Source organism: Trematomus bernacchii, unplaced genomic scaffold (genome assembly GCF_902827165.1).
Source record: "Trematomus bernacchii unplaced genomic scaffold, fTreBer1.1, whole genome shotgun sequence".
Lineage (NCBI taxonomy): Eukaryota > Metazoa > Chordata > Actinopteri > Perciformes > Nototheniidae > Trematomus > Trematomus bernacchii.
This window is the reverse complement of record NW_022987593.1, coordinates 16,038,415-16,064,100: the sequence shown is the minus strand read 5'-3', so window position 1 is coordinate 16,064,100 and position 25,686 is coordinate 16,038,415. Positions and strand designations below refer to the sequence as shown.

The 25,686-nt window shown below is 39.4% G+C and overlaps 1 protein-coding gene across 1 annotated transcript; it reads left to right on the top strand.

The window, feature by feature from the left end:
- On the top strand, positions 1 to 21,763 carry ltv1 (LTV1 ribosome biogenesis factor). The gene is made up of 11 exons (XM_034129764.1): positions 1 to 167; positions 1,377 to 1,508; positions 3,460 to 3,687; positions 5,390 to 5,477; positions 7,068 to 7,200; positions 7,730 to 7,955; positions 10,662 to 10,789; positions 11,783 to 11,931; positions 15,609 to 15,661; positions 16,751 to 16,951; positions 20,990 to 21,763. The coding sequence occupies exons 1-11, from the start codon at positions 165 to 167 to the stop codon at positions 21,098 to 21,100; spliced, it is 1,452 nt and encodes a 483-aa protein (XP_033985655.1). The 5' UTR covers positions 1 to 164; the 3' UTR covers positions 21,101 to 21,763.
- The last annotated feature ends 3,923 nt before the right edge of the window (positions 21,764 to 25,686 follow it).

The window sequence follows — 25,686 nt, the reverse complement described above, 5'->3', positions numbered from 1 at the left end:
TGGTAGCAGCAGCATGGTGAAGGAGAAGCCAGCGTGGATAAACAACAACAACGACACTTTGTGGATTTAAACTGTTAGTTGTAATAACAGCTACCTGTAGTTTGAGATTTGATCATCTCTAACCCCGATTAGTCAAAGGAAAGCAGCTGAGACTCCGTTACACAATGGTAAACTGACGTTTCTAACCTAAGCTAATCTGTAAGCTAACTTCGGCTAACGTCACTTGTCCATGTGTGGTGTGTTCATGAGAAAAACACTGTTATAATGGGAAATATCACCGTCAACTAAATATATGTTATCGTATTGTACTTACATAACTACATTAAGAAAGTTCTAGGCTTGAATAAAGTTGAATTCTCCCCTGTTGTTTTGGTAGCAAGCTAACTCAGGTGTTTAAAGTTAAGGGAACTTGGTAGAAAATGATTTAACTTAAGTACCACCAAAGATACAGAAGAGACCTATTACAGTTAGTTTATAGAACGTACCTTTAATGTTTAAGTGTGTTGTTTATTCGATAAAGAGTTGGAATATTGAGGTACACTGAAGCCCATATATGTGGGATGTTAGGTAGTTGTTATAAAAACAAACATAGTAATAAAGTACCTTCACTATTGAGATTGTCTAATGTTTACTTATTTGCATACAGTTTGTTAGTTTAACCTATAGCAATGCATCATATTCAATAAGATCATAATATGTTTGTAAGAGTAAACTTATCATTGCTTTACCAAGTAGAAAAGGGTGCAAATATTAGATCGAGAAAAACAATGTGTATATATATATATATATATATATATATATATATATATATATATATATATATATATATATATATATATATATATATATATATATATATATATATATATATAGTATAAGGCATGGATCACATATATATATATATACAGGTTTCAGTCAGGATCATGCTGTTTTGCAATTAAACAGGGCTCTAACTAATGACAATCTATCAATTAATGTCACGATTATTTTTCCCTTATTCAATCATTCTTTTGGTCTTTGAAATCCATCCCAAAATGTCCATCCCAGTCTCAATAAGTTCAGTTAAAATGTCTTGTTTTGTCAAAGCCTGAAATATTCAGACAGATATACAATACAACTGAGAAAGAGAGGCTATTTATGAGTCAGAAAACAATCATTTCTGCATGAAAATTGTATAAAATGACAGCCCTCTCGCCAACAGTGTGAACGGGTAAAGTCACTTTCAGAATATTTAACAGCAGAATCCTCAGTGATGCATTTCTACAGAGGAAATCCTCCTTTCCTGTCCGGACTCCTTTATCTGTTTAATTTAAGACTCCTGTTATATATAATCACCAGCGATCTCACCTAATCCCTCCTCTATCTGTCTCTCACAGCCTCATCGAAAGAAGAAGTCGTTCATAGAGAAGAAGAAGGCGGTGACCTTTCACCTCGTGCACAGGAGTCAGAGAGACCCGCTGGCTGCCGATGAAAAAGCCCCTCAGCACGTCCTGCTGCAGACCGGCAAGGTACACTTTAATAATCATAATAATAATCTTTATTTGTATAGCACCTTTCATACAACAAGTGCAGTGCAAAGTGCTTCTCATAGACATTTCACAGAACATTGATATCACACAGAATACAGTTACCAGTCAAATACATAAGAACAAACTAAAAATAGCAAATACTAGACATATAAAAAATACATTTAGATTAAAGGTACAACGATGAAATTGTGCATTAAAAGGGGGATAATGCAAATTCAACACACAATCAGATGACGGGTTAAAATGCATTGAGAAAGTGCAACTTTAACTGTGTTTTATTTTATTAAATGTCATGTTACTCTCTGTTCATAACTGTCATATAAAAGAGAAGATTAACCTCAGGGGTTCATTCGCTTTCTGACTTCAGGCGCAGTAAGAAAAGCATTGAGCGTGCTGCCCCTGGTTGGGAATGTCTGAGTTAAGACCACTGTTTTAACATTACATTACATTACATCACATGTCACTTGTTAGACACTTTTATCCAAAGCGACTTACATACATTCAGTACTGTGAGCGACTTGGGGTGAAGTGTCTTGCCCAGGGACACAACGACATGCTGACTGCAGTGGGAGTGGGACTCGAACTTGCTACCCCCTGATTCCAAGTTCAGCGCGCTATCCACTGAGCCACAGCCATCCCTTTAAGATTATTAAGAAGCTGTAAGAAGTTCAAACTCTGCTTGTTTTTTGTTATGTTTCCTGTCTTGTTAATATCAAGCGACTGCTCAGATGTATTTAGCAGCCACTTAAATGTGAGCGAACAGTTGACACAGACAGCATTTATTGTTATTACATCAATATTTTGACATGAAACTAGTTGTAGTCTCAAATTTCTGATATTGTCATATTACAAAAGTCTCATTTCCTGGGTTAACAATCTACACAACAATCAGATAATGTCGTTTTCTGAACTAACCATACTTTTCTAGCTTTTCTATGAATGTAATATATAAACATTTCATTGTAAACAGTCAGCCCTAACATAATGTTGCAATATCAATATATGTGATTTCTCATGAGTTGGAAACGTCTTATCAAATCAATTCAAAGTTTATTTATATACAAAACACGTTGGTCTCAGTGGGCCTTACAGATGAACAAACATTCATTACAGAGCTAAGAGATTACATTACATTACATGTCCCTTGTTAGACGCTTTTATCTAAAGCGTCTTACATACTCAATACTGTGGACAATCCCCACAGGAGCAATTTGGGGTGAAGTGTCTCAGGGACACAACGACATGCTGACTGCAGTGGGACTCGAACTTGCTATCCCCTGATTCAAAGTTCAGCGCACTGAGTTCAGCGCAATATCCACTGAGCCACAGCCCCCAAGAGATAAATACAATTACAGGATAATAATCAAAAGACAAGATGGTGTAACATACAAATATAATGAGATCAAATACAATAAAAATACCATAACATGTCGGACCCAGGAGGCAAACATAGGGAATGATCTGAGAGGAGGATGTGGCTCTTTGGGCAAGACACTTCACCTCAAATGGCTCCTGAGGGAATCGCCCAAAGTATTGAATTAAGTTGCTTTGGATTAGAGTTTCTAACAAGTGACATGTCATGTAATCTGAAACCAGCTCGAACTATAGTCTTTATTAAAAAGCCTCTCTTGATGACTTTGCTTCTTTTGTTTTTATACTTTTCATTTAACAGCACTTTGTTCAGACTATTAACTCTTATGTCTACGTACAGTATGAGCAGAATCACAACAGAAACAATACAGACTAATTAAAGGTCTCCTGTCATCCTACCACTCGACCCAGGATCAGCGTTTCTCTCACAGGGCTGGAACAGAGGGGTATGAGGGACTGAGACCCTTAATATATCCCTAAAAGCAGCATGATGGGAGGTCTTGAAGCTGAAAGTCAAAATGAAAGCAACATAATGAAAGACAAATGTGTTGTTCCTCAGGTGGACGTGGATAAGCAGCTGGAGCAACAGAGGGAGTTTGGAGTGTTCTTTGACGATAACTACAACTACCTGCAGCACCTGAAGGAGCCGGCGACCCCCTTTGAGCTGGTGGCTGCCCGCACCTCACACACTAAAACAGGCAAGACCCCTCTCAAGGATGAAGAGGAAGACAAAGATGATGATGAGGAAGACGATGAGGACGAAGAGGAGGAGGTCATTGTCCTGCCTGTAAGTTGACTCAGAAACATTCAAATCCTGGGAACGTCCCTCTAACGCTGCGTTCACACCGGACGCGATGCGATGTTTGGGGGCGGCGCGATCACATGTAAAGTCAATGCAGAGATGCGGACAGACGCAAATTTGCTCCGACAGTGAGCATGAATCGGTTGATGGTAATGTCGCGGCGCGAGTGAAGGGGGCCACGACAAACGCTCGAGTTCAAATTTTTCAACTCGAGCGTGAAATTCCCGTGACCCGATCTCGCGGTAGCCAATCAGCGGTGAGGCTCTGCGTCTGCCGTCACTGACGTTGAACCAGAAAAACAACACAGCCGTTAGCTGTTAGCCCTCAGAGCTCACAGCTCCTCATGTCTGTTCAGAAACTAGACAAAAGTTAAACAAGTACAAACCACAGACTGCCTGTGTCATGGTGAATACAGTCGCTGCTTTATTTATGTCTGTATAGGCCGTTGTTGTGAGTGTGGACGGTCGGAGCATATACTGCGTTAGCTTAGCCAATCTCCATTTAGAAAACACGCATTTTAAAAGGTTTCTCGCCTGCCGTCTGTCTGCAGACTTGACAAAGCATTAATTCATGGTTTTTACTAACCGGTATCAGTATGTTGTTACTTCGGCATCATTTTGAAACGTGTATTACAATTAAATCACGGTCAAATATGTCCATCTTGTTGTAGTTGTAGCCCCCTTGCCAGCGCGTCTTGTTTGAATGATGCGAGTAAACACAGCTCACAGCCGTGGCAAATATTCGCATCGCGTCCGGTGTGAACGCAGCATAAGAGCTGGAATTGGGTTTGAGCATTTTTTGAAATATTTTTGACATCTTAAGAAAGCTGTCACATTTCAGATTATGTTGCCAGGTTGGTCCTTTTTTCAATCGGTTTGATTTCAAGATTACTTAAAAGCTATTAGTGACGTTTGGTGGAGAAGTACTGTAGGTAGCTGAACTATAAATAACTAGTTTTAGTTTTTGTGTGGATGGCGACACCATGTGGACATTCATTAGGAACTTTTTTTAATGTACATTAGTTTACCTCAACATATGTTTTCACCTATAGTCCCAGAACTGAGAGGAATAGACACAGATATGTGTTTTCGAGATGCATTAGTCCAACATGTTGCCGTCTAAGTATGATTCTAACCGTGTAGCGGCCAAAATCATATAGAAATATAACATATAATTAACTTAATACTGTCGCTGAGGCAGCAGTTATTGAATCGTACGCAGAGCAATGATCCGAGTCCAGACAATAATATCTGTTTGTTTATTTATTTCCATGAGCCACTATCATTAACAAAAGAAAAGGTTACCTCTCTATTCTTTTCCTTAAGCCTTTCCTATCTCCTAAAACAATACTGGTGCTCTACTCCCACCACCACCTGTCTCCAATATATACAATAACACCAGATGCCCACACATGACTTCAAAACAAAAGCATAAAAACGACTTGCTTAAATAACACTGAGAAAACAGCAAGTTAATACATGTTTAACTATTCAATAATATAAAGTAATATATAGCTCCAACAAACCGTATCCCAAATATCTTAACCTCACCATATTGCAGTTTAATGTGTTCTTCATGCAGCTGATCGGACGTAAGCTGTAGAAGTCTTTGTGTACATTCAGACAATTGGTTTAACCCAAATGAAAAGCTTCTGTAAACTGTTCCCTGTTGTTTCTCTGATGAACAGGCGGCCACGCTGAACCTCCCCTCCTCGGTGTTCGCCTCAGAGTTTGAAGAGGAGGTGGGTCTTCTGAACAAAGCCGCTCCGATCTCAGGTAAACATCCTCTGCTTTAAAATGACAATAACTAGTGGATCAGCTTCATCCGCCAATGCAGCGTTCAAAGGGAACTTTATTATCCAGGAAGAAAGCACACAGGATTATAAAAGACCCCCATCACCTCAGCCACAAACTGTATCAGGTCTAAAGGCAAGGCAAGTTTATTTATATAGCACTTTCAAAACAAGGCAATTCAAAGTGCTTTACAATATGAAAGACATTAAGAGCATAAAACACATTGGAAACATTCAAAAGCGAAGATAGTAAAACATGAATAACACGGGTACATGAATACAAGTTACAGTTACAGCTCTAAAATGTGAATAGTTAAATTAAAAGCAGCGGCAAAAAGAAAAGTCTTCAGCCTGGATTTTTTGAAGTTTTCTAACCTTTTTCTAAAACCACCAACAGGGACAGTTTCTTCCCACAGGCCATCAGACTGTTAGACACCTGAACTCTGTAAAGAACATCCATAAACATTCATCTGTTTGCATCTTGCTAATTATTTATCTAATATATCATATTCCATTTACTTGTATATAGACTCTTTTTGCACTATTTCTATTTTATTTGTATTTACTTGCACATCTCAAAACATTCTCTCGCACTATTTTATCTGTTTTATTTGTTTTATATCCTATATATATATATATATATATATATATATATATATATATATATATCTCTTGCTCTGTTGGAGGAGCCTGTGACTTCAGTTTTTCATTGCCATATCTACTGTAGCTAATGTGCACATGACAATAAAGCCTTGAAATTGTATTATCCAGAGTTCATGGCGAATCCTTAAAAAGTCTTAAAGTGGACCTATCATGCTATATTTGAATAATATAGTGTAGGACCATACTTAAGGCATATTTATACTTTTTTCTTTTCAAAATACCAAACAGATCATGCATTTTAGCCATGCCTCATTTTGCTCAATTTGACAATTCCTAGCTCTGTTTTAGCAAGGGCAGATTCAGTGAGAACAGCACCATCTACTGGCCTGGCATATGTACTACAGCGTCTCCAGCGCTTTCGAACTGCAATGGCCGTGGCTGTCTCCTCCTGATTGGTGGAGTTGGCCCAATAGCCGTAGCGCCACCGTCCTGACGTCAGGACAGTGTTCAAATCTGGATCAGTTTTTATCAGATCCGTTGCAGCCCCTTTTTTAGAGATTTGGGTATGGAGGAAAATAGAGAGGGTTGTGTTTTCTGACACTTGGTGAGTTCCCTGGAACACCGGGGACACATATTCATGTATAAAAGACGTACAAAAGTGCATTTTGCATGATAGGTCCCCTTTAAAGTACAGACCAAGAATATAATTACATTTGCAAATTAACAAATTCAACAAAAATGCAATAAAGACACATCCACAAACAGAGCAGCTTACAATTCTCCAAATAGATTAATTTTCATATTCAACATTCCCTCACAGTCGTTTAGTCTTTTCACTTTAACCTTCCAGCTTCTGCAATGTCCCCATTTTTTATAAATTCCAAAAACAATTCCCTAATGGTGTAAAATGCAGACTTACTATATATGTGAGTTTGTCTTAACACTTTCTAAATTGTTTTGTTTCCCTCAGGCCCGCGGCTGGACTTGGACCCCGACATCGTGGCCGCTCTGGACGAAGACTTCGATTACGACAACCCCGAAAACCAGCTGGACGACGACTTCATCATGAAAGCAAACGTGATGTGTGGAGCAATGGAAGTAGAGTAAGTGATCAAATATAAATAATCTCTACACATTTTCCCTGTTTCGACTGCACCTTGGCTTCAAATCTAACATTTAAAAGAAATGTGTCTCATTTGAAGCCACTGAGGCTCTGTCCTCCTCAGTGCTCTGTCCTCCTCAGTGGGTCGGAAGGACCTGCAATTATTTTCATTATCAATTCATTTCATGATTATTTTCTCGACTAATCCAGTAGCCTGTCTGTTCTATAAAAAGTCAGAAAATAGTGAAAATGTCCAACCCAGTTTCTTGAACGTAAAGTGATGTATTTAAATTGTGTCAGTCTCAGATATTCATTATGATATAAAAGAGAGACAAAAACTGCATTTCTGCCTGAAAAATGACTGGGAGTCAACGGTTAAGTTGATACTTGTTCTGTTTACCGACTTATTGCATCTCTTCTCATTGGTGCTCCTCCAACACGAATGAACTTATTGTCTGAATAAATGCGTCGGCTAAAACTTTTTTTAATTGCAATTTGTTTGATGATTTTAAAATATTTGCCTTTGACAGAGGTGGCGATGAGGAAGATGAAGATGGAGATGGTGAAGGGTGGGAGGACACAGACGAGGAAGGAGACGTTGACTCAGAGTTTTCTGACGAGGACGGAGAGAGACGCGCTAAAGAGTTTCTTTTCATGGACGAGGAGACGAAGAGTCGCTTCACAGAATACTCCATGTCCTCGTCGGTGATGAGGAGGAACGAGCAGCTCACCCTGCTGGACGACCGCTTCGAGAAGGTTTTGACTTATTCTTTATTAGTTATTCTCTCACATTCCCCTTTACATCCATTAGTACTCCGAATTAGATGAACAGCTTCTTTAACCCTTATGTTGTGTTCAGGTCTCCCGTGACCCGATTCATTTCATTACATTACATGTCACTTGTTAGACGCTTTTATCCAAAGCGACTTACATACTCAGTACTGTGGGCAATCCCCACAGGAGAAATTTGGGGTGAAGTGTCTTCAGGGACACAACGACATGCTGACTGCAGTGGGGTTTGAACCTGTGACCCCCTGATCCCAACACATACGCACAACCCACTGCGCCACACACCGCCATTTAATGATTCAAGTTAAAATTATATAATAACTACACTCTAGTTTTTTGTATCGGAACAAGGCTTCATGATATCCTCCACAGCAGCTATATAAACTCTACAAAACTGATTTTGATCATTTTAGCCCAGTCTGAAGGTCTCTAAAAAAAAAAAGTGTATAATTTGGTGTTGGGGTCTGGGGAGACCCAGCAGAACTGTTGTGGGTCACTCTGGGTCAAATTTGGCCCAATCAAGATACATCTCTGACTTTAGACACCCCTCCCCCTTCATACACTGTAACAATAATTTAAAACTTTTTTGGGGGAGATTGTATTCTAATATTAGTCTATTATAGTCAGATAACGTAATGATCCACTGTCTTCACTATAGGGAATATAATGAGTGAATTCAATCACATGTTTTACTTAAATATGTGGTGTAATGTGTTTCGGCCATACAATTAAATTACAACAGGATTGTACGGTTATGAATGCATAATAAGTTAGTTATGATGTAGTTAAAACAATATTGGATGATAGTGTTTTGGACTGAGATAAATCATGGGTCAAACTGTACACCATGAACGGTAACGGCTTTCGAACACAACACAAGGGTTAAGAAGGGGTCACAGCATGTAGAAGGTCTCAAATCCAAGAAGTTCAACATGAGAATATGACAAATAAAACGTATAGAAATCAAATCAATAATAACACTGAGAACGTAAATAACAGGTATAACAAAAATTAAATAAAAGATGGGTTATATACTGTATAAGGTCATCCTACATATTACAATGATACAGTCCAATATACTTAGGAAAAATATCCATGTACCAGAATATTTCAAAAATAACAATTCCTCATTTTTAAGAAGCCATATTTTATTATTTTGGAGAGTTCCTTTTTTTATGCAGCCTTTTTAATCCTTCCTGTATTAATACAATTTATATTGTTTATTATTGAAGACTGTACCCCAACCCCATATTCTTAAACACCTCCTGATGCCATTCACTTATTTCCATAAATACCCTTTATAATAATAATAATAACTAGGGATGCTCCGATCGATCGGCCGCCCATCGATATGGGTGCTCTCTATAAAGGCCGATCAGGAGAGCCCGATCACATGACGTAAAATACATGACACTTTTCTCTGTGCGCGGCAAAACAAGCTCGCCAACATGGCTTCACCGGTCTGGCAGTATTTGAAGGTGTCTGAAACAGACAGTAAAATAGCGGTATGCAACGTGTGTGTGAAGCAGAAATCCTGCAGCTCCGCCCGCTGTGACGGACCGGTGAGCGGAGCAGAACACACATTAAGAGTTAGACCTAACACACTTAGCTATTTTATCTACCTCTGGAACTAGCTAAACTAGTTATACATATATTTATTCTTCACTGTCGGGTCGCTCATTACTGGATCAGTGAGCTGCAGGAGACGATACTGACCTGCTGTCAGGAGAGAGAGAGAGGGGGAGAGAGAGGGGGAGAGGAAAAGAGAGCGCTTCCGCTCATTTCTCCTGTGTTATTCTCCCAAGTTAATGTAAACTTGAATAATGTACTTCATTTGAATGTTATAATTATGTTGGTTGTTGCTTGTGGAAGCTCCAGTGAATGAGCCCCATTAACTGAGTTTTAAACATCACTTTAAAGGTGGGGTAGGTAAATTTGAGAAACCGGCTCGAGATACACTTTTTGTTATATTCCATGGAATGCTCTTAACATCCCGATAGCAATGAATATCTGAAGTGCTTTGACAAAAAATCCATAAAAAAATGTCATCTGTGGAAGCCGTGGTACTGTAAAAAGCACGACCAATCATTTTAGCCGGCCCGGCTAAAATAACTGGATGGCCTACCTGCCTGTCAGCCTTCCATCTGTGCACAAACTTATCTCGTGCCCTCATTGGTCATGTGCGCGTTCGTGTGTGTTGGAGGAGGGGCTCTGTAAGGAAGTGGCAGATTTTCTCCGGTTGTGTATTTTCAAATTCTAGCGCACTGGAGCTGGTTTCTCAAACTTACCTACCCCACCTTTAAATGGAAGATCCCCATAGGCCCTGCCCACTCGATCGGATCGGCCCCAAAATTGGCGATCGGAGCATCCCTAATAATAACAATAATTAAAAAAGTCAATGACAAATATTTTCTCTTCTCTCTCCTCCCCTTAAATGAAATGTAAACCAACGGCACAGACGGATATATTAAATGTCAAAACAGTTCAGATAACGGGTAAAAGAGGAAGAGGAAGTTAAAAGAACTAGAGACTTCGTTATCTCAGAAACTTTGATAGTGGTATAGTAACACCGTCTGCAATATCTGGGTCAGCATCCTGCAAACACAGGGTCTTCAATCTGTTGAAGTTTCTTGGCAAACTTGTTAAAAAGTCTGTGTTTTGTTTTTGTTTCAGTTTTACGAGCAGTTTGATGACGATGAGATCGGAGCGCTGGATAACGCGGAGCTGGAGGGCTTCATCCAGCCGGACAGCGCTCGCCTGGAGGAAGTCATCAAAGACTATTTCATACAGAAAGGGAAAGAGTGAGTCCCTTCATTCTGAGTTTATTGATAACATGATATGATAGACGATGGATTCTGCATCAGATAGTTGTTTTCTCTGCCAGTACATGTTGCTTTAGATCAAATTCGAAGAGGCTTTATAGAGTGGTGCACTGAGGATGTTTTATTGTAGGTCGTCCAGAAAGTTAGCTTTGCAAGGACTCCATTGACAAAAAACAATGGGATTTTTTCATTGGATTTTCTAATATTGCAGAAAATAAGCTCTTAGTTTACCAGCGGTTTGTTATCGAGTATTAATAACCTCCTAAATGTCTGAATGGACCAATCAGCATCGAGCATTCAACCAAGCCGTGTAGTAAATGTTTATTATTCTCTGTTCAGCAGGATAATCTCCATTATATTAACACCACTTTATGGTTTTTGAAACGTAAATGCAATCTCCAGAAGCAAAAAGCTAACGTTGGGCTATATAGGAACTACAGCACGGGCACATGACTTCACAACATCACCGCTAAGTTAAAGGTGGCTAATGTTGGGCTATAAAGGAACTACAGCACGGTCACATGACTTCACAACATCACCGCTAAGTTAAAGGAGGCTAATGTTGGGCTATAAAGGAACTACAGCACGGTCACATGACTTCACGTCACCACTGCTAAGCTAAAGGTGGCTAATGTTGGGCTATAAAGGAACTACAGCACGGTCACATGACTTCACGTCACCACCGCTAAGCTAAAGGTGGCTAATGTTGGGCGTGATGACGTTTAGTCGTCTCATTTAGACACTTGATAGCAACTACCGTTTTTAAATCCACCAGTGGGGTATTTACTGATGTATTTTATATCTAAAAAATGTTGACTTCAAGGCGAGGAGGAAACAGGAATGCTGACTCATTCCTGGGTGTAAGACTCATTCCTGCACCTCTCAATTGGCATGACCAAAACAAAACACAGTATAGTCGAAGCAAAATGTAATGGCGAACTCAGCTGACTATCTATTGTTTTGTTTGTTTAGATACTTGAGACCTGACGACTTGGGTCCTAAAGAACTTCCTGCCGTGAAGGAGGAGGATGAAGACGATGATGATGATGATGAAGAGGAAGAGATGGAAACCGTTGTTATCATGGGTCCAGAGGAGAAGTGGGACTGTGCAACCATCATCAGTGAGTTCAGTCTGCAGTTTCCTGTCACCGTAGAAACGTGCAGCGTACATTTATTTGAATTATATTTCTGAAGCCATGACGGCTTTCAGCAGCCGAAAACAAACTGTTATTTTACAGGGAAACAACTTTCCAGTGTTTTCCCTAATCTCCTGGAATTACGGCACAACAACGAAACCAAAACTAAACTTTAATAATCTTCTAACTCATAAAGAAAGCAAAATGTCAAAAGTGTTCCAGCTTTAATCTGCAGACAAACATCCATCAATGAGTAATGTGATTACATCACGATACAAATGTTTAGAATAGAGAGCAACTGAGCTCAATAATACAAACTCTTTAAAGTAGAGACACTACATACTGATATACACCTGAACATCAGCAGGAGAGGACTCTTAAAGTAGAGACACTACATACTGATATACACCTGAACATCAGCAGGAGAGGACTCTTTAAAGTAGAGACACTACATACTGATATACACCTGAACATCAGCAGGAGAGGACTCTTTAAAGTAGAGACACTACATACTGATATACACCTGAACATCAGCAGGAGAGGACTCTTTAAAGTAGAGACACAACATACTGATATACACCTGAACATCAGCAGGAGAGGACTCTTTAAATAGAGACACTACATACTGATATACACCTGAACATCAGCAGGAGAGGACTCTTTAAATAGAGACACTACATACTGATATACACCTGAACATCAGCAGGAGAGGACTCTTTAAATAGAGACACTACATACTGATATACACCTGAACATCAGCAGGAGAGGACTCTTTAAAGTAGAGACACTACATACTGATATACACCTGAACATCAGCAGGAGAGGACTCTTTAAAGTAGAGACACTACATACTGATATACACCTGAACATCAGCAGGAGAGGACTCTTTAAAGTAGAGACACTACATACTGATATACACCTGAACATCAGCAGGAGAGGACTCTTTAAAGTAGAGACACTACATACTGATATACACCTGAACATCAGCAGGAGAGGACTCTTTAAAGTAGAGACACTACATACTGATATACACCTGAACATCAGCAGGAGAGGACTCTTTAAAGTAGAGACACTACATACTGATATACACCTGAACATCAGCAGGGAGAGGACTCTTTAAAGTAGAGACACTACATACTGATATACACCTGAACATCAGCAGGAGAGGACTCTTTAAAGTAGAGACACTACATACTGATATACCACCTGAACATCAGCAGGAGAGGACTCTTTAAAGTAGAGACACTACATACTGATATACACCTGAACATCAGCAGGAGAGGACTCTTTAAAGTAGAGACACTACATACTGATATACACCTGAACATCAGCAGGAGAGGACTCTTTAAAGTAGAGACACTACATACTGATATACACCTGAACATCAGCAGGAGAGGACTCTTTAAAGTAGAGACACTACATACTGATATACACCTGAACATCAGCAGGAGAGAACTCTTTAAAGTAGAGACACTACATACTGATATACACCTGAACATCAGCAGGAGAGGACTCTTTAAAGTAGAGACACTACATACTGATATACACCTGAACGTCAGCAGGAGAGGACTCTTTAAAGTAGAGACACTACATACTGATATACACCTGAACATCAGCAGGAGATGACTCTTTAAAGTAGAGACACTACATACTGATATACACCTGATCATCAGCAGGAGAGGACTCTTTAAAGTAGAGACACTACATACTGATATACACCTGACGTCAGCAGGAGAGGACTCTTTAAAGTAGAGACACTACATACTGATATACACCTGAACATCAGCAGGAGAGGACTCTTTAAAGTAGAGACACTACATACTGATATACACCTGAACATCAGCGGGAGAGGACTCTTTAAAGTGGAGACACTACATACTGATATACACCTGAACATCAGCAGGAGAGGACTCTTTAAAGTAGAGACACTACATACTGATATACACCTGAACATCAGCAGGAGAGGACTCTTTAAAGTAGAGACACTACATACTGATATACACCTGAACATCAGCAGGAGAGGACTCTTTAAATAGAGACACTACATACTGATATACACCTGAACATCAGCAGGAGAGGACTCTTTAAAGTAGAGACACAACATACTGATATACACCTGAACATCAGCAGGAGAGGACTCTTTAAAGTAGAGACACTACATACTGATATACACCTGAACATCAGCAGGAGAGGACTCTTTAAAGTAGAGACACTACATACTGATATACACCTGAACATCAGCGGGAGAGGACTCTTTAAAGTGGAGACACTACATACTGATATACACCTGAACATCAGCAGGAGAGGACTCTTTAAAGTAGAGACACTACATACTGATATACACCTGAACATCAGCAGGAGAGGACTCTTTAAAGTAGAGACACTACATACTGATATACACCTGAACATCAGCAGGAGAGGACTCTTTAAATAGAGACACTACATACTGATATACACCTGAACATCAGCAGGAGAGGACTCTTTAAAGTAGAGACACTACATACTGATATACACCTGAACATCAGCAGGAGAGGACTCTTTAAAGTAGAGACACTACATACTGATATACACCTGAACATCAGCAGGAGAGGACTCTTTAAATAGAGACACTACATACTGATATACACCTGAACATCAGCAGAAGAGGACTCTTTAAAGTAGAGACACTACATACTGATATACACCTGAACATCAGCAGGAGAGGACTCTTTAAATAGAGACACTACATACTGATATACACCTGAACATCAGCAGGAGAGGACTCTTTAAAGTAGAGACACTACATACTGATATACACCTGAACATCAGCAGGAGAGGACTCTTTAAAGTAGAGACACTACATACTGATATACACCTGAACTTCAGCAGGAGAGGACTCTTTAAAGTAGAGACACTACATACTGATACACACCTGAACATCAGCAGGAGAGGACTCTTTAAAGTAGAGACACTACATACTGATATACACCTGAACATCAGCAGGAGAGGACTCTTTAAAGTAGAGACACTACATACTGATATACACCTGAACTTCAGCAGGAGAGGACTCTTTAAAGGATGTTTCTTTAAGGATAACAGTTGATTTGAACTCATGACACAAAAGATGACCCCAGAAAAGTTAATAAGTTAATAGTAACCATGACGAATGTTTACTTAGCCTTTTAACTCTGATCTTCTGAACAACAAGAGATAAGGTGTGTCTTCATCTGTTTCCTGATGCTGTCAAAGTGTTTGATTTGGAAGTCAAAGGTTAAAATCGTATCTGTTCTTTACGCTCATTCTGTAAATGGTTGATGGGAAAATAAAACCATAACCAGTAGGAACTATTGATGTGAAAGGTTAAACTCTATGTAGGGAATCAGAAGATAATACTGTACTGTTTCTTTAGCTTGCAGAGGAACTGGTCATGCCGTCTCAATTCTGATCAACAATTAACATTTAAAAAAAATAGGATTTGATGTGATGTGTTTGTCTACGGTACTTTTTACCAGATGGGATGAGCTTGGATAATGAATATGAATATATATGAATGACTTAATTACAGTAGTTTAATCCTCTGGTGTTATTGTGAGTAAAGTGAGGCATTAACCGTTAATATGAATCTGTTTTCTGTAGATATCTAATCTTATTATAACTGTGTTACGTTTATTTCTTTTCTCCAGGCACATATTCCACCATCTATAACAGACCCAAGTTGATTCAGGAACCACAAAGGGTGAGAAAAACATATTTTGTGTCATTTGTACCTGCTTTTTTTGCGATATATATATATATGTAGAATCACATTTCGATAGTGTAAATAGTGTCGAATAATCGATTAATATTCGCCAGGGCTGTCCGATTTCCGATTTTGATCATGGTCAGTTTCTGGCATCCCTAAAATATAGTGGCTTGAGCAATTATTGTGCACTCGACACTAAATCAGGAATATTGTCCTATCTGCATTTTGCTTATTTTCCCTGATTTATTTGTATTTGTATTCCACAGTTCAGAGGTTTCTAGGTCTCTTTGTGTCTCATTGTCAGTCTGGTTGAACTATGGTGCATTCTTTTTGTTCTCCATGGAAGAAACACTTATATAAAATATAATATTTATATATATTTCTAAAGAAGACTTTCTACACAATTCAAAAATAACTAAATCTAACTGGACCCAATTAAGCTTTTAAACATCAATCTGATATGAAAACATGTGCAGTGTTTTAAGATGGAAGGAATCGATCACGTGTTGACAACATTTTCTACAAATATTTACAGTATAAAGAAAAAAGTGCAAGAAAATAATCCCTCAGAGGTGCATTAAACGTGTAGGAACCAAAATGCTTCTTTAGCCATTGCTTGTTATCTGTATTTGTCCGCACCACGTTTAATTGTAATTATCACGTCCGGCAATTGTCCCATGGGGAAATATTGTTTATTGTTATTTAGGTCACCTGTTGCACCAAAACAAAGAGGGTGAATTGCTGTGACCTTTTATGTATTTGTTAATTGTTTGTTTTCTTAATGAAAGATACTTGAACTCTGACTACAGTAAAGACGGTTCCATCATCACAGCGATGAGCAAAGTCTAGCCTCTCGAGGCACGACTCATTGGGAGTTTTACGATACCATAACACTTTAATGGTCAAATGCTCCTTGCATCACAGCAGCTCCACGTGTAACATCAACAGACAGATATCAAGACACAATACATGGAAAACAAACATTTAACATGACAGCACAATCACTGAGAGAACCAGCGTGCGTTTGATCTGGATTCAGCTCTGTCCACACAACACGTTTATTTTTCTTCCTCGTGTCCTCAGACGAAGCCAATCCGAGTGTCCCAGAAGACGGGCATCCCTCTGGACGTCCTTCCTACCAAAGGCCTGACCGCTAAGCAGGCGGAGCGCATGACGAGGATCAACGACTCGGACCTGCCTCGAGTTTCCACCCAGCAGCGCAGCAAGGAGGAGAGCACAGAGGAGAGGAAGCAGAGGAAACTCGCCATCAAGGAGGAACGCAAGGTGAGAGAGAGAGGGGGAGAGGGAGAGAGAAAGAGAGGGAGAGGGAATGAGAGAGAGGGGGAGAGGGAGTGTGAGAGAGAGAGAGGGGGAGGGAGAGAGAGAGGGAGAGAGAGAGGGAGAGGAAGCAGAGGAAGCAGAGGAAACTCGCCATCAAGGAGGAACGCAAGGTGAGAGGAGAGGGAGGGAGGGAGGGAGGGAGGGGGAGAGAGAGAGAGAGAGAGAGGGGATTCGGCTAGATTTTTGGCGGGTTTAGAGAAGAGGGACGGTTAGAGGAGAGACTTTTGTTGTTGGGAGAGATTTTTGAGAGATAAGCGTTGTTGGTAAGAGAAAGAGGAGAAGAATAGCAGGGAGAGAAAAGAGAGAGAGAGAGAGAGAGAGATTAAACACAGAGGAGATGTATAAAGTGAATCCAAGCTCGTTGGGAAAGGGAATCAACTCAAAACACAAAACCAGACATGGTAAAAGTAAACTTGTTTTAATGTCAAACTCCAAGTTAAGGGCATATAATTGCGCTATATATATATACATTTTTTTAATACACATTCAAACATGTTTCTTTGTACTTAACCCGATATATTCCTGCACTTTAACTTTTTCTGCATATTGCAGTATGAATGCTTGTATGTTGTCTTCTCCTGAATGCTGTACGTCTCTTGTTTGTTTTTTGTATTTGTGATGGCACCTTACAAAAAAAAGCAGTAGCTCTGAGGCCTGTACTACGAAGCTGGATTTTCGCTTAGCCGGCTGACTTCAGGGAAAACTCGGGCTTTCCGGTCCTACGACGCTGGTTCTCTTTTTAGCGGGCTAGATCTCCATGGTAACTTATGCTGAGCGGCTAACCTCCTCCGGAGCAGGTTAGGTGGCAGGCTAAGAGATCAACTCAGTGAAAGCACCGCCTGCTGACCAATCAGAGCTCCGTGTGCAGAGTTTAAAGCGATCAAGTCATATTACAGGATAGAGGAAATACAGAAAAACTGCCGTTGCAGGAAAGACGGCCGTGAAAATCAACTGACTGTGTGAACGTGAAAATTAATAGAATATCCCCTCCCATCTTCAGAGCAATCTGACTATTATAATATTAGCGTTAAGAAAGCTTACTTAAATATCTGCCACAACATAAGTAACCGGATCAGAGTAACATTAAGTACAGTCCGGGCACTGTGAGTGCAGACGTCGATGTGTCCCATTATCATTCATATCATATCACATCATAATGTATCATATATTTCCTTATCTGAGTCAGCTGAGCCGTATCTGGCCGTGCAACACTCAGTGTCACATACTGTATGCAGAAGTATTATTTTAAGCAACACATTAAGTTGACGAAACACTCGAGTCAAATGTAATTAAAGTCAGATCCACTCGTGTCTTAGACGGGGCAGTGATTTCATAAACCTGTTAATGTACGCATTCAAACACTTTTTCTTTTACCAGCTGTATTCACCTTGCAGGTGCAGCTGTGTGGCTTTTATCCTGGATAAAGTGTTTAAGTCATGGATGTTTAAAGTTTAACTTCCTCATATTTGACTAATATTAAAGTTCACTTTTCATTCAGGAAGTATGACTCTGCGCTGTCAGTACGCTTCTCCGTGTTTGAGATTGGTCGAATGCTCCAAATACCACCCCTTTCATGTGAACGCACACCTAACTAGATAGGACACGGCTGGCTTGAGCGATCCACTTGATAACCAGCGTCGTAGTACAGTTTAGCGAGAGCGCGTATGTTTTGGATTGGGCCAACCGGCTAACTCCAACATATCCAGGTTAGGTTGAACCAGCTTCGTAGTACAGGCCTCTGCTCATCTCATTGTTCCTGTATAATGAGAATAAAGGATTCTATTCTATAAGCAGCATTTCTCTAATAAACAAAGTTCTCCTAGTGGGTATCTAAAATAACAAAAGTACATTCAAAACACACTCACCTAAATGTATAAATAGCAAACAGAACTTTAAACAGGCCTGGAGTTCAGGCAGCAACGTACACATAACAAAGGTCACCTAAAGGTGGGGTAGGTAATTCACTTCAGAAACACTTGTTATATTCCATGGAATGTTCTTAACATCCCGATAGCAATGAATATATTAAATGCTTTGACAATAAATACATAAAAAAAATGTCATCTGTGGAAGCTGTAATACTGTAAAAAGCACCTGCTACCTGCCTGTCAGCCTTCCATCTGTGCACAAACTTATCTCGTGCCCTCATTGGTCATGTGCGCGTTCGTGTGTGTTGGAGGAGGGGCTCTGTGAGGACGTCTGGAGGAAGGGGCAGATTTTTTCCGGTTGCGTACTTTCAAATTCTAGCGCACTCGAGCTGGTTTCTCCATTCTTACCCTACCTTTAACAAATTAGCAATTTAGCCCGCAGAGCTAACAATCTGCTCAAAGTAGTGAAATCACTTCGAGTACTTCAGTTTCCTTCTCGGTGCTCACTCACTCGCCACAGGTTAACAGAAGGTGTCACTGTTGAACAAGCTGTAGGAATATATAAAAACCAACAATGAACGTGTTTCAGATCGAAGCCTGATCAATCTTCCATCTCAAACCATAGAGCTCCATTGTTTTTAGAAACCTGTAATCTGCTAAACATGTCGTTTTATTATTATTTCCCAGAATTCCTTTCATATAAATACACTTTCCTTAGTAGTTTGTCTTGTAAACAATAACGGTGAGAGCGTTGAGAACACGTCCTTTGGTCAAGCAACTTGTTTTAAATCACACATGGTGACATTTTAAAGGCGTTCAGTCTTTTTAGACTGTAATATTCTCTTCATCAAATCCCATCTCACATCGACTCAAACAACAAGGATCCTGATGCATCGTCCTCCTCTGTGCCATGGAGCTCCAATCTTGTCCAAAATATTATTTAAAACCCCCCCCAGTGAGCATCACTGTTGTGCAGCTGATCATTTCCTTCATCACCAAAAACACACACACGTTTGTTTCGTCTCACACACCGTCCTGCTGCCACAAATACTCACTAGAGCACCAACTATGGATCAATCCGCCGCTGAAAGTAGATCCCAACTAATCAGTGTTCATTTTGGCAGCTGTTTTTGAGTTAGTCTTAGTCTTTAGACGAAAATGGTTATTAGTTTTAGTCACATTTTAGTCATTTCTATCCTTCATAGTTTGTCTAGTTTTAGTCGACGAAAACTCAAAACGTTTTAGTCTACTTTTAGTCGATGAAAAATTACATTTGTCAACTTTTAGTCAAAATGTTTTCTCTCTTTAAACCAATTCAGTTAGGAAAATACAGGTATCTGACATTGTAATCAAGGTGACAGCATCAAGTGTTGAAATTCGTAAAGCAACATTTCACTCTCTTAACACTTTACTTGTGTAATATATAGGGATGGGTATCGTTAAGGTTTTCTACGGTACTACTAGTCTTGGGGGGAAATACCCTGCATTTTGAATGTCCGATAGTCCACCATTAACACCTTAGTCCCGTCTCGTCTCGTCAACGAAAACTAAATATACATTTCGTCAAATTTTCGTTATCAAGAATCTATTTTTAGCTCGTCATCGTCTCGTCTTAGTCGTGTAAAAAAAGGTCGTTGACGAACATTTTTCGTCATAGTTTTCGATGACGAAATTAACACTGCAACTAATGCACTATTTCCTCCTGCTTATTTGATAAAAACGAAAGAAAGTAGGTGTTTTAGAAAATTATTAAGATTATCTTTTCATTCATTGAAATGAAACAGTTGATTTTGGCAACAAATTAGTTGGTTTTGTTTTTTTCATGGGATATGTCTGCATTAATCAAGTATAAAACAACACCAGTCTTATCCCATTACAAAACAAAGCAGTAGTCAGATAAATGAAATGAATTATGTAATTGATTTTGCTCTTATCTTGAACGACCTGGATTCAAATAAGGGCATCAATTTGTCTTTTTAATGACCTTTTTATGATAAGAAATGAAAAACAATGCCAACTATAGAGGAAAAGATGTCTATAAAAGGTCGATAAGTCAGACAAGTATTTCATCAGTTCACAATGTGTTAAATTCTCCTTCTGTGTGTTCGATCAGGAGCGGAGAGTGGAGAAGAAAGCCAACCAGACGGCGTTCAAGGACGAGAAAGTGCGGCAGGAGAAGCAGATGTTGAGCCTGAGAGCCAACGTTCAAGGCATGAAGCTTTAATAAACAAACTCTGCCCACACTGACTTTCTTTTACCCCGCTTTGAGGCGCCATCAGTGGACTCTTAACTTCAGTGGAGCTGAGAAACGAGTCCGAACAGGGCGACTGACGGGGAGAGGCTCCAATCTCCTCGAATCATCACCAGATGCAACTTTAAAAAGAGGAAGAAATGAACTTTATCTACAGTTTACCAGCTCAGGATTAATACATGCTGGGTGTTGAGTAGAAGGATTATTAAAAAGTTTGATTTGATTTTGTTTTTGTGATCATATCTTGCTTTTGGATATTTTGGGGAAAAAGGCTTTTATTGCAGGTGATAAATGAGAGGATTGATACCACTCATGTCTGTACTGAAGCAGCCCAATGCTAACTTAGCTTAGCACAAACACTGGAAACAAGTGTATACAGTAAGCCTGGCTATTCTGAAGCTCACTAATTAATGTTATTTGTATCATTAGTACCTTTTAGTTTATAGATGTTTGTATTGTAAGACAAATGCATTTTGGCTGTTCCATAACTGTTGCTGGCGTTTTGACTTCTCCATGCAGCTTGGAAGTTGATACATGTGTGTAAGAAGCACAGGTGCAGAATGCAACAACAACCAATGGCCATGTTAGAGGGGTAAATAAGACTGTTACTTTATAAAGTGATTTTGTTTAAAGGTCCCATGTCATGCTTTTCCGGTTATTACCCGTCCCCTTGTGTGTTATGAAGGTTTTTCTGCAAGTAAACGGTGTGCAGAGTCACAAACCCTCAAAGTACACCCTGTAGCGAGTAAAACCCTAACACAGAAAAGACCTGTCTATGCTGCCCCAGAACGCCTCGTTGGGGATTTATCTTTTTCCATTTGTTCCCGGAACCAAAATGGACCAGGAGCTCCTCACACACCAGGACCTTTAGCGTACATTTTCAACTAACTCCCATTGACTTGCATAGAGCTCCCTGGTTGGTAATAGACGAGTTGGGATCGCAGAGAAATGCTCTCCGCAGACCCATTCTCACAGCGTTATAAACCTGTTACTCAATATCAAGCCACACTTATTGTTTTTACTTCGGCTTTGAGTGTGTGTGTGTGTGTGCTCAGGATGAGTTTCGCGCTGTCTCGCTGTATTGCCGACCCGGAAACCACACCAGTAAGCCAGCTCACTGAGCAGCGAGCCTCGCAACGTCCCGACCAATCAGAGCACACTGAGCTCACAGGGAGGGGGGGGGAAGGAGCTCCAACAAGCCGTTTAGGACAGAGAGTGAATACACATACTATACAGAGATGCTGTATGAGAAACCAATGTAAATCTATTCTAGTAGACCTCAACAATGGAATTATGATCAGTAGAAATGGCCATGACATGGGACCTTTAAGATACATTACGTTTCATACAATAAAAACAACCTAGCTATTAATTAAGCAAAACAATGTACAAATTAAACAATACCTCCTGTCTCTGAAAGATACAAAAAACAGTCAAACTGCTAATATTTATTTGTTGTATTTTTCATAAATAAACTAATGACATTTATCATGTTAAAACTGAGCTTCAGAGGCGTCGGGCAGATTTAAGCTCTGTTTCTTTGTGCTAACAGTCGTAGGGCACTGATATAGCTTCATATTTATTAGAGTGGTATCAGTCTTCTCAATTTGTCAGAAAGCATAATCCCAATAAATTACAAACTATTCTAATTAAATGGAAAAAGGTACAAGATTTTGTTGAAAATGCTTATTTTCTCAACATATCGTTTTGTAAACTCATTAAGCTGTATATCAATACACAACACTTCCTTATATTTGAAATTAGCAAAAGATATCAATATTGTTCATGTGTCTTTATTAAAAATTCAAAAGCAACCTGAGATTTCCTGTTGATCTTATCAAAGTGCACTTTGCCCCACATGTGATCTGATACTTTCACACTGCCGTTTATTCAAAGATCATATCAGCAAATCTTTGACACGTGAATATTTAAATCCTTCTCTCTCATGGAAACAAGTCATTGGAAAAGTAGAAAGACGGTTCCTTATTAAATAAACAAATACATGTTATTTCAACAGACAACATTCTGTCAGTGATCAGCTTACCATGCTGTTAAAAGTATTAGGCTTCAGTGTTTCACCCTGAGACGAGGTATTGAAAGGTAGTATTCTACGGAAGAGGATTAGGGCCACCTTGAGGTCTGACAAAAAGTGGGAAAAAAAGTTATTTAATCCTAGAATTCAGAAAAAGAATATTTTCTTTTGAGAAAATTCCGAATTTTGAGGGAAAGTGGAAATTCTGACATGAATCTCAGAATTCTGAGAAAAAATCTGAAATTAAAGTCAGAATTCTGAGAGATTTGGATATTTAAGTCAGAATTCAAAGAAAAATAAATAAATGTAATCTTAAAATGTTGATGGCGAAATAATTTTTCCAGCAAAATTCTGAATTTTCAGAAAAGTCAGAATTCCGACTTTTTCTCTGACAATTTCGTTTCAAAATGCTCTGATCTCAAACATTTTGTTCACGTGTGGCCCTTATCCTCTGCCGTAGCATTCAAAGCAACCGTTTAAAAAGCACTTTTACGCAATAGGTAATTTCATCACAGCAATAAAAAAATATGAGCAACCCTGAAGTACTTTGGAAAACGTAATCCTCTTGCGAACAAAAGAAAAACTCCAACACGTCGCATCAAAGCCGGTTGGACAGGAAACACACAGCGAGACCTGCAAATACATTTCCAGGTGTGGCATCCATTTGAACGCCTCGTTATCTGCTGCCTGGAGCAGAAAGTCCACATTTGACGGTGTGTTCAAACACAGTAAAACCGGTACAGTCAATCTCATCCGGTTGGTAAACATTTTACCTCTAGTCGAATTTAGTAAGGTGGGGTTTTTGGAGCTGCAAGCCAAATTCCTTTTAAAATCTGAACAAGTTTCCAGGTTTTTTTCTTTGGCTGACAATGCTGACCTTTGCCTTTTTCATTGGAACTACTTTCTACCAAAGAAGTAGTCCCTCTCTTAATATTTAAAAGAGATTACATTTATTTGATTTGGATGATGACAAATCGTCCTCTAAACCTGGGCAAATAAACTGAAAACTATCTACATAACTTTATACCACTTGATGCAAGTAAGAACTGTTTGTTTTATTTATATATATATATATATATATATATATATATATATATACAGTGGCGGCCGGTGGTCTTTTTTTTTGGTGGGGCTCTTGACGTACCGCAAGTGACCTACCCGGGGGGTTTCCCCCCGAATTTTTTTTTCGAGAAATGACCCCTTAAATGATGACTTCTGGTGATGTTAGAGGGGGGGGGGAAGGAGAAATCGAGGCTTAAAAATATGAGAAGACTGATCAATACCTCCATAATCTTCAGTGTGGAAAATATTATTTATCAACCTGAACATCTACTACTTTACCAGGAATTTGTGTTCTCAGAACTGGTCTGTTTTTTTCTTTCTTAAAACTGTTCATGTTTTATGAACCAACACCTTCACCAAGTAGCTTTACAGTGAACTGCATGTGAGATATAAAATTAATAGCATCTTTTCAGTAGCATTAATTATAAATATTTAAGTGGTTCAATACAAGTCACTACAGCATTTCAAACTGAACTGTGAATAAATGCAATTTAAAAAAATAACCACAGCACAAAATGTCATAAATTGTGTTTTTTCTTTGTTTCTCTGAGGATTATTTACAAACAGGCTTATTTACATATATCAATAACTCAGAAATGAAAAAGCTACATCGTCTAACACGAACAACCAGTTAGCATAATGATAATATATGTGTTATGTACAATGTATCTGGCAAGGCTAGAGCAAGAAAGAACATAAAGTTTGCAAAAGGTTTTAAATAACTTCAAGTATCTGTCTTCAGATTACGTGGAGGTTTTAGTCCGATGGGAAGCAGATTTTAAGCGACACCGAAGATAAACCAAAAATGTGGTGGAGCTGCAAACCGTGTAGTGTTGCTGGGACAGAACAGGAGCTATAACCGTTGGAAAATACATCACAGACAATGCAACAAACGTGGAGACAGAACAATCACTTCTGTGATAAATGCCCACTTATTAATAAACTTCTAACAACCATGGGAAACCTCCTCTCTACATATAAAGTGATATCCAAGCATGGGAAACAAAAGACAGCATTTACCTGTTTGCATCCAGCTAGCCAAGCCTTTCTTGTGTACCAGCTACTTGTGAAGCCTCGTGTATAAATGTTGTCTTTTTCACGAGATTGCTGCGATATATTCAAATCGGGTTGGTCCGGTGCAAGGTCTTTAAGCAACAATTTATCTGCCAAACTTCTCCTTTCGAAAGGATTGGAGATTAGCTCTTGAACAGAATTAGGCGCGGACCGAGGTCCGGAGACTCCACCTGCACACGAAGCCATCCTCATCAACTACTGCGTCAACCGGATACGAGTCACTGTCCAAACTACTCACAGACTGCACTGGGCGCTGACATTGGCGCCCGGTGACCGTCATCTTTGACGACGCTAATTGGCTGAAATTATATTTTCGCGGCATAGTTTACACGTTACAGATAGCAACAGTCAGCTGCTGGTGGCTGCTGCTGCACTGGTTGAAGGCTCCTCT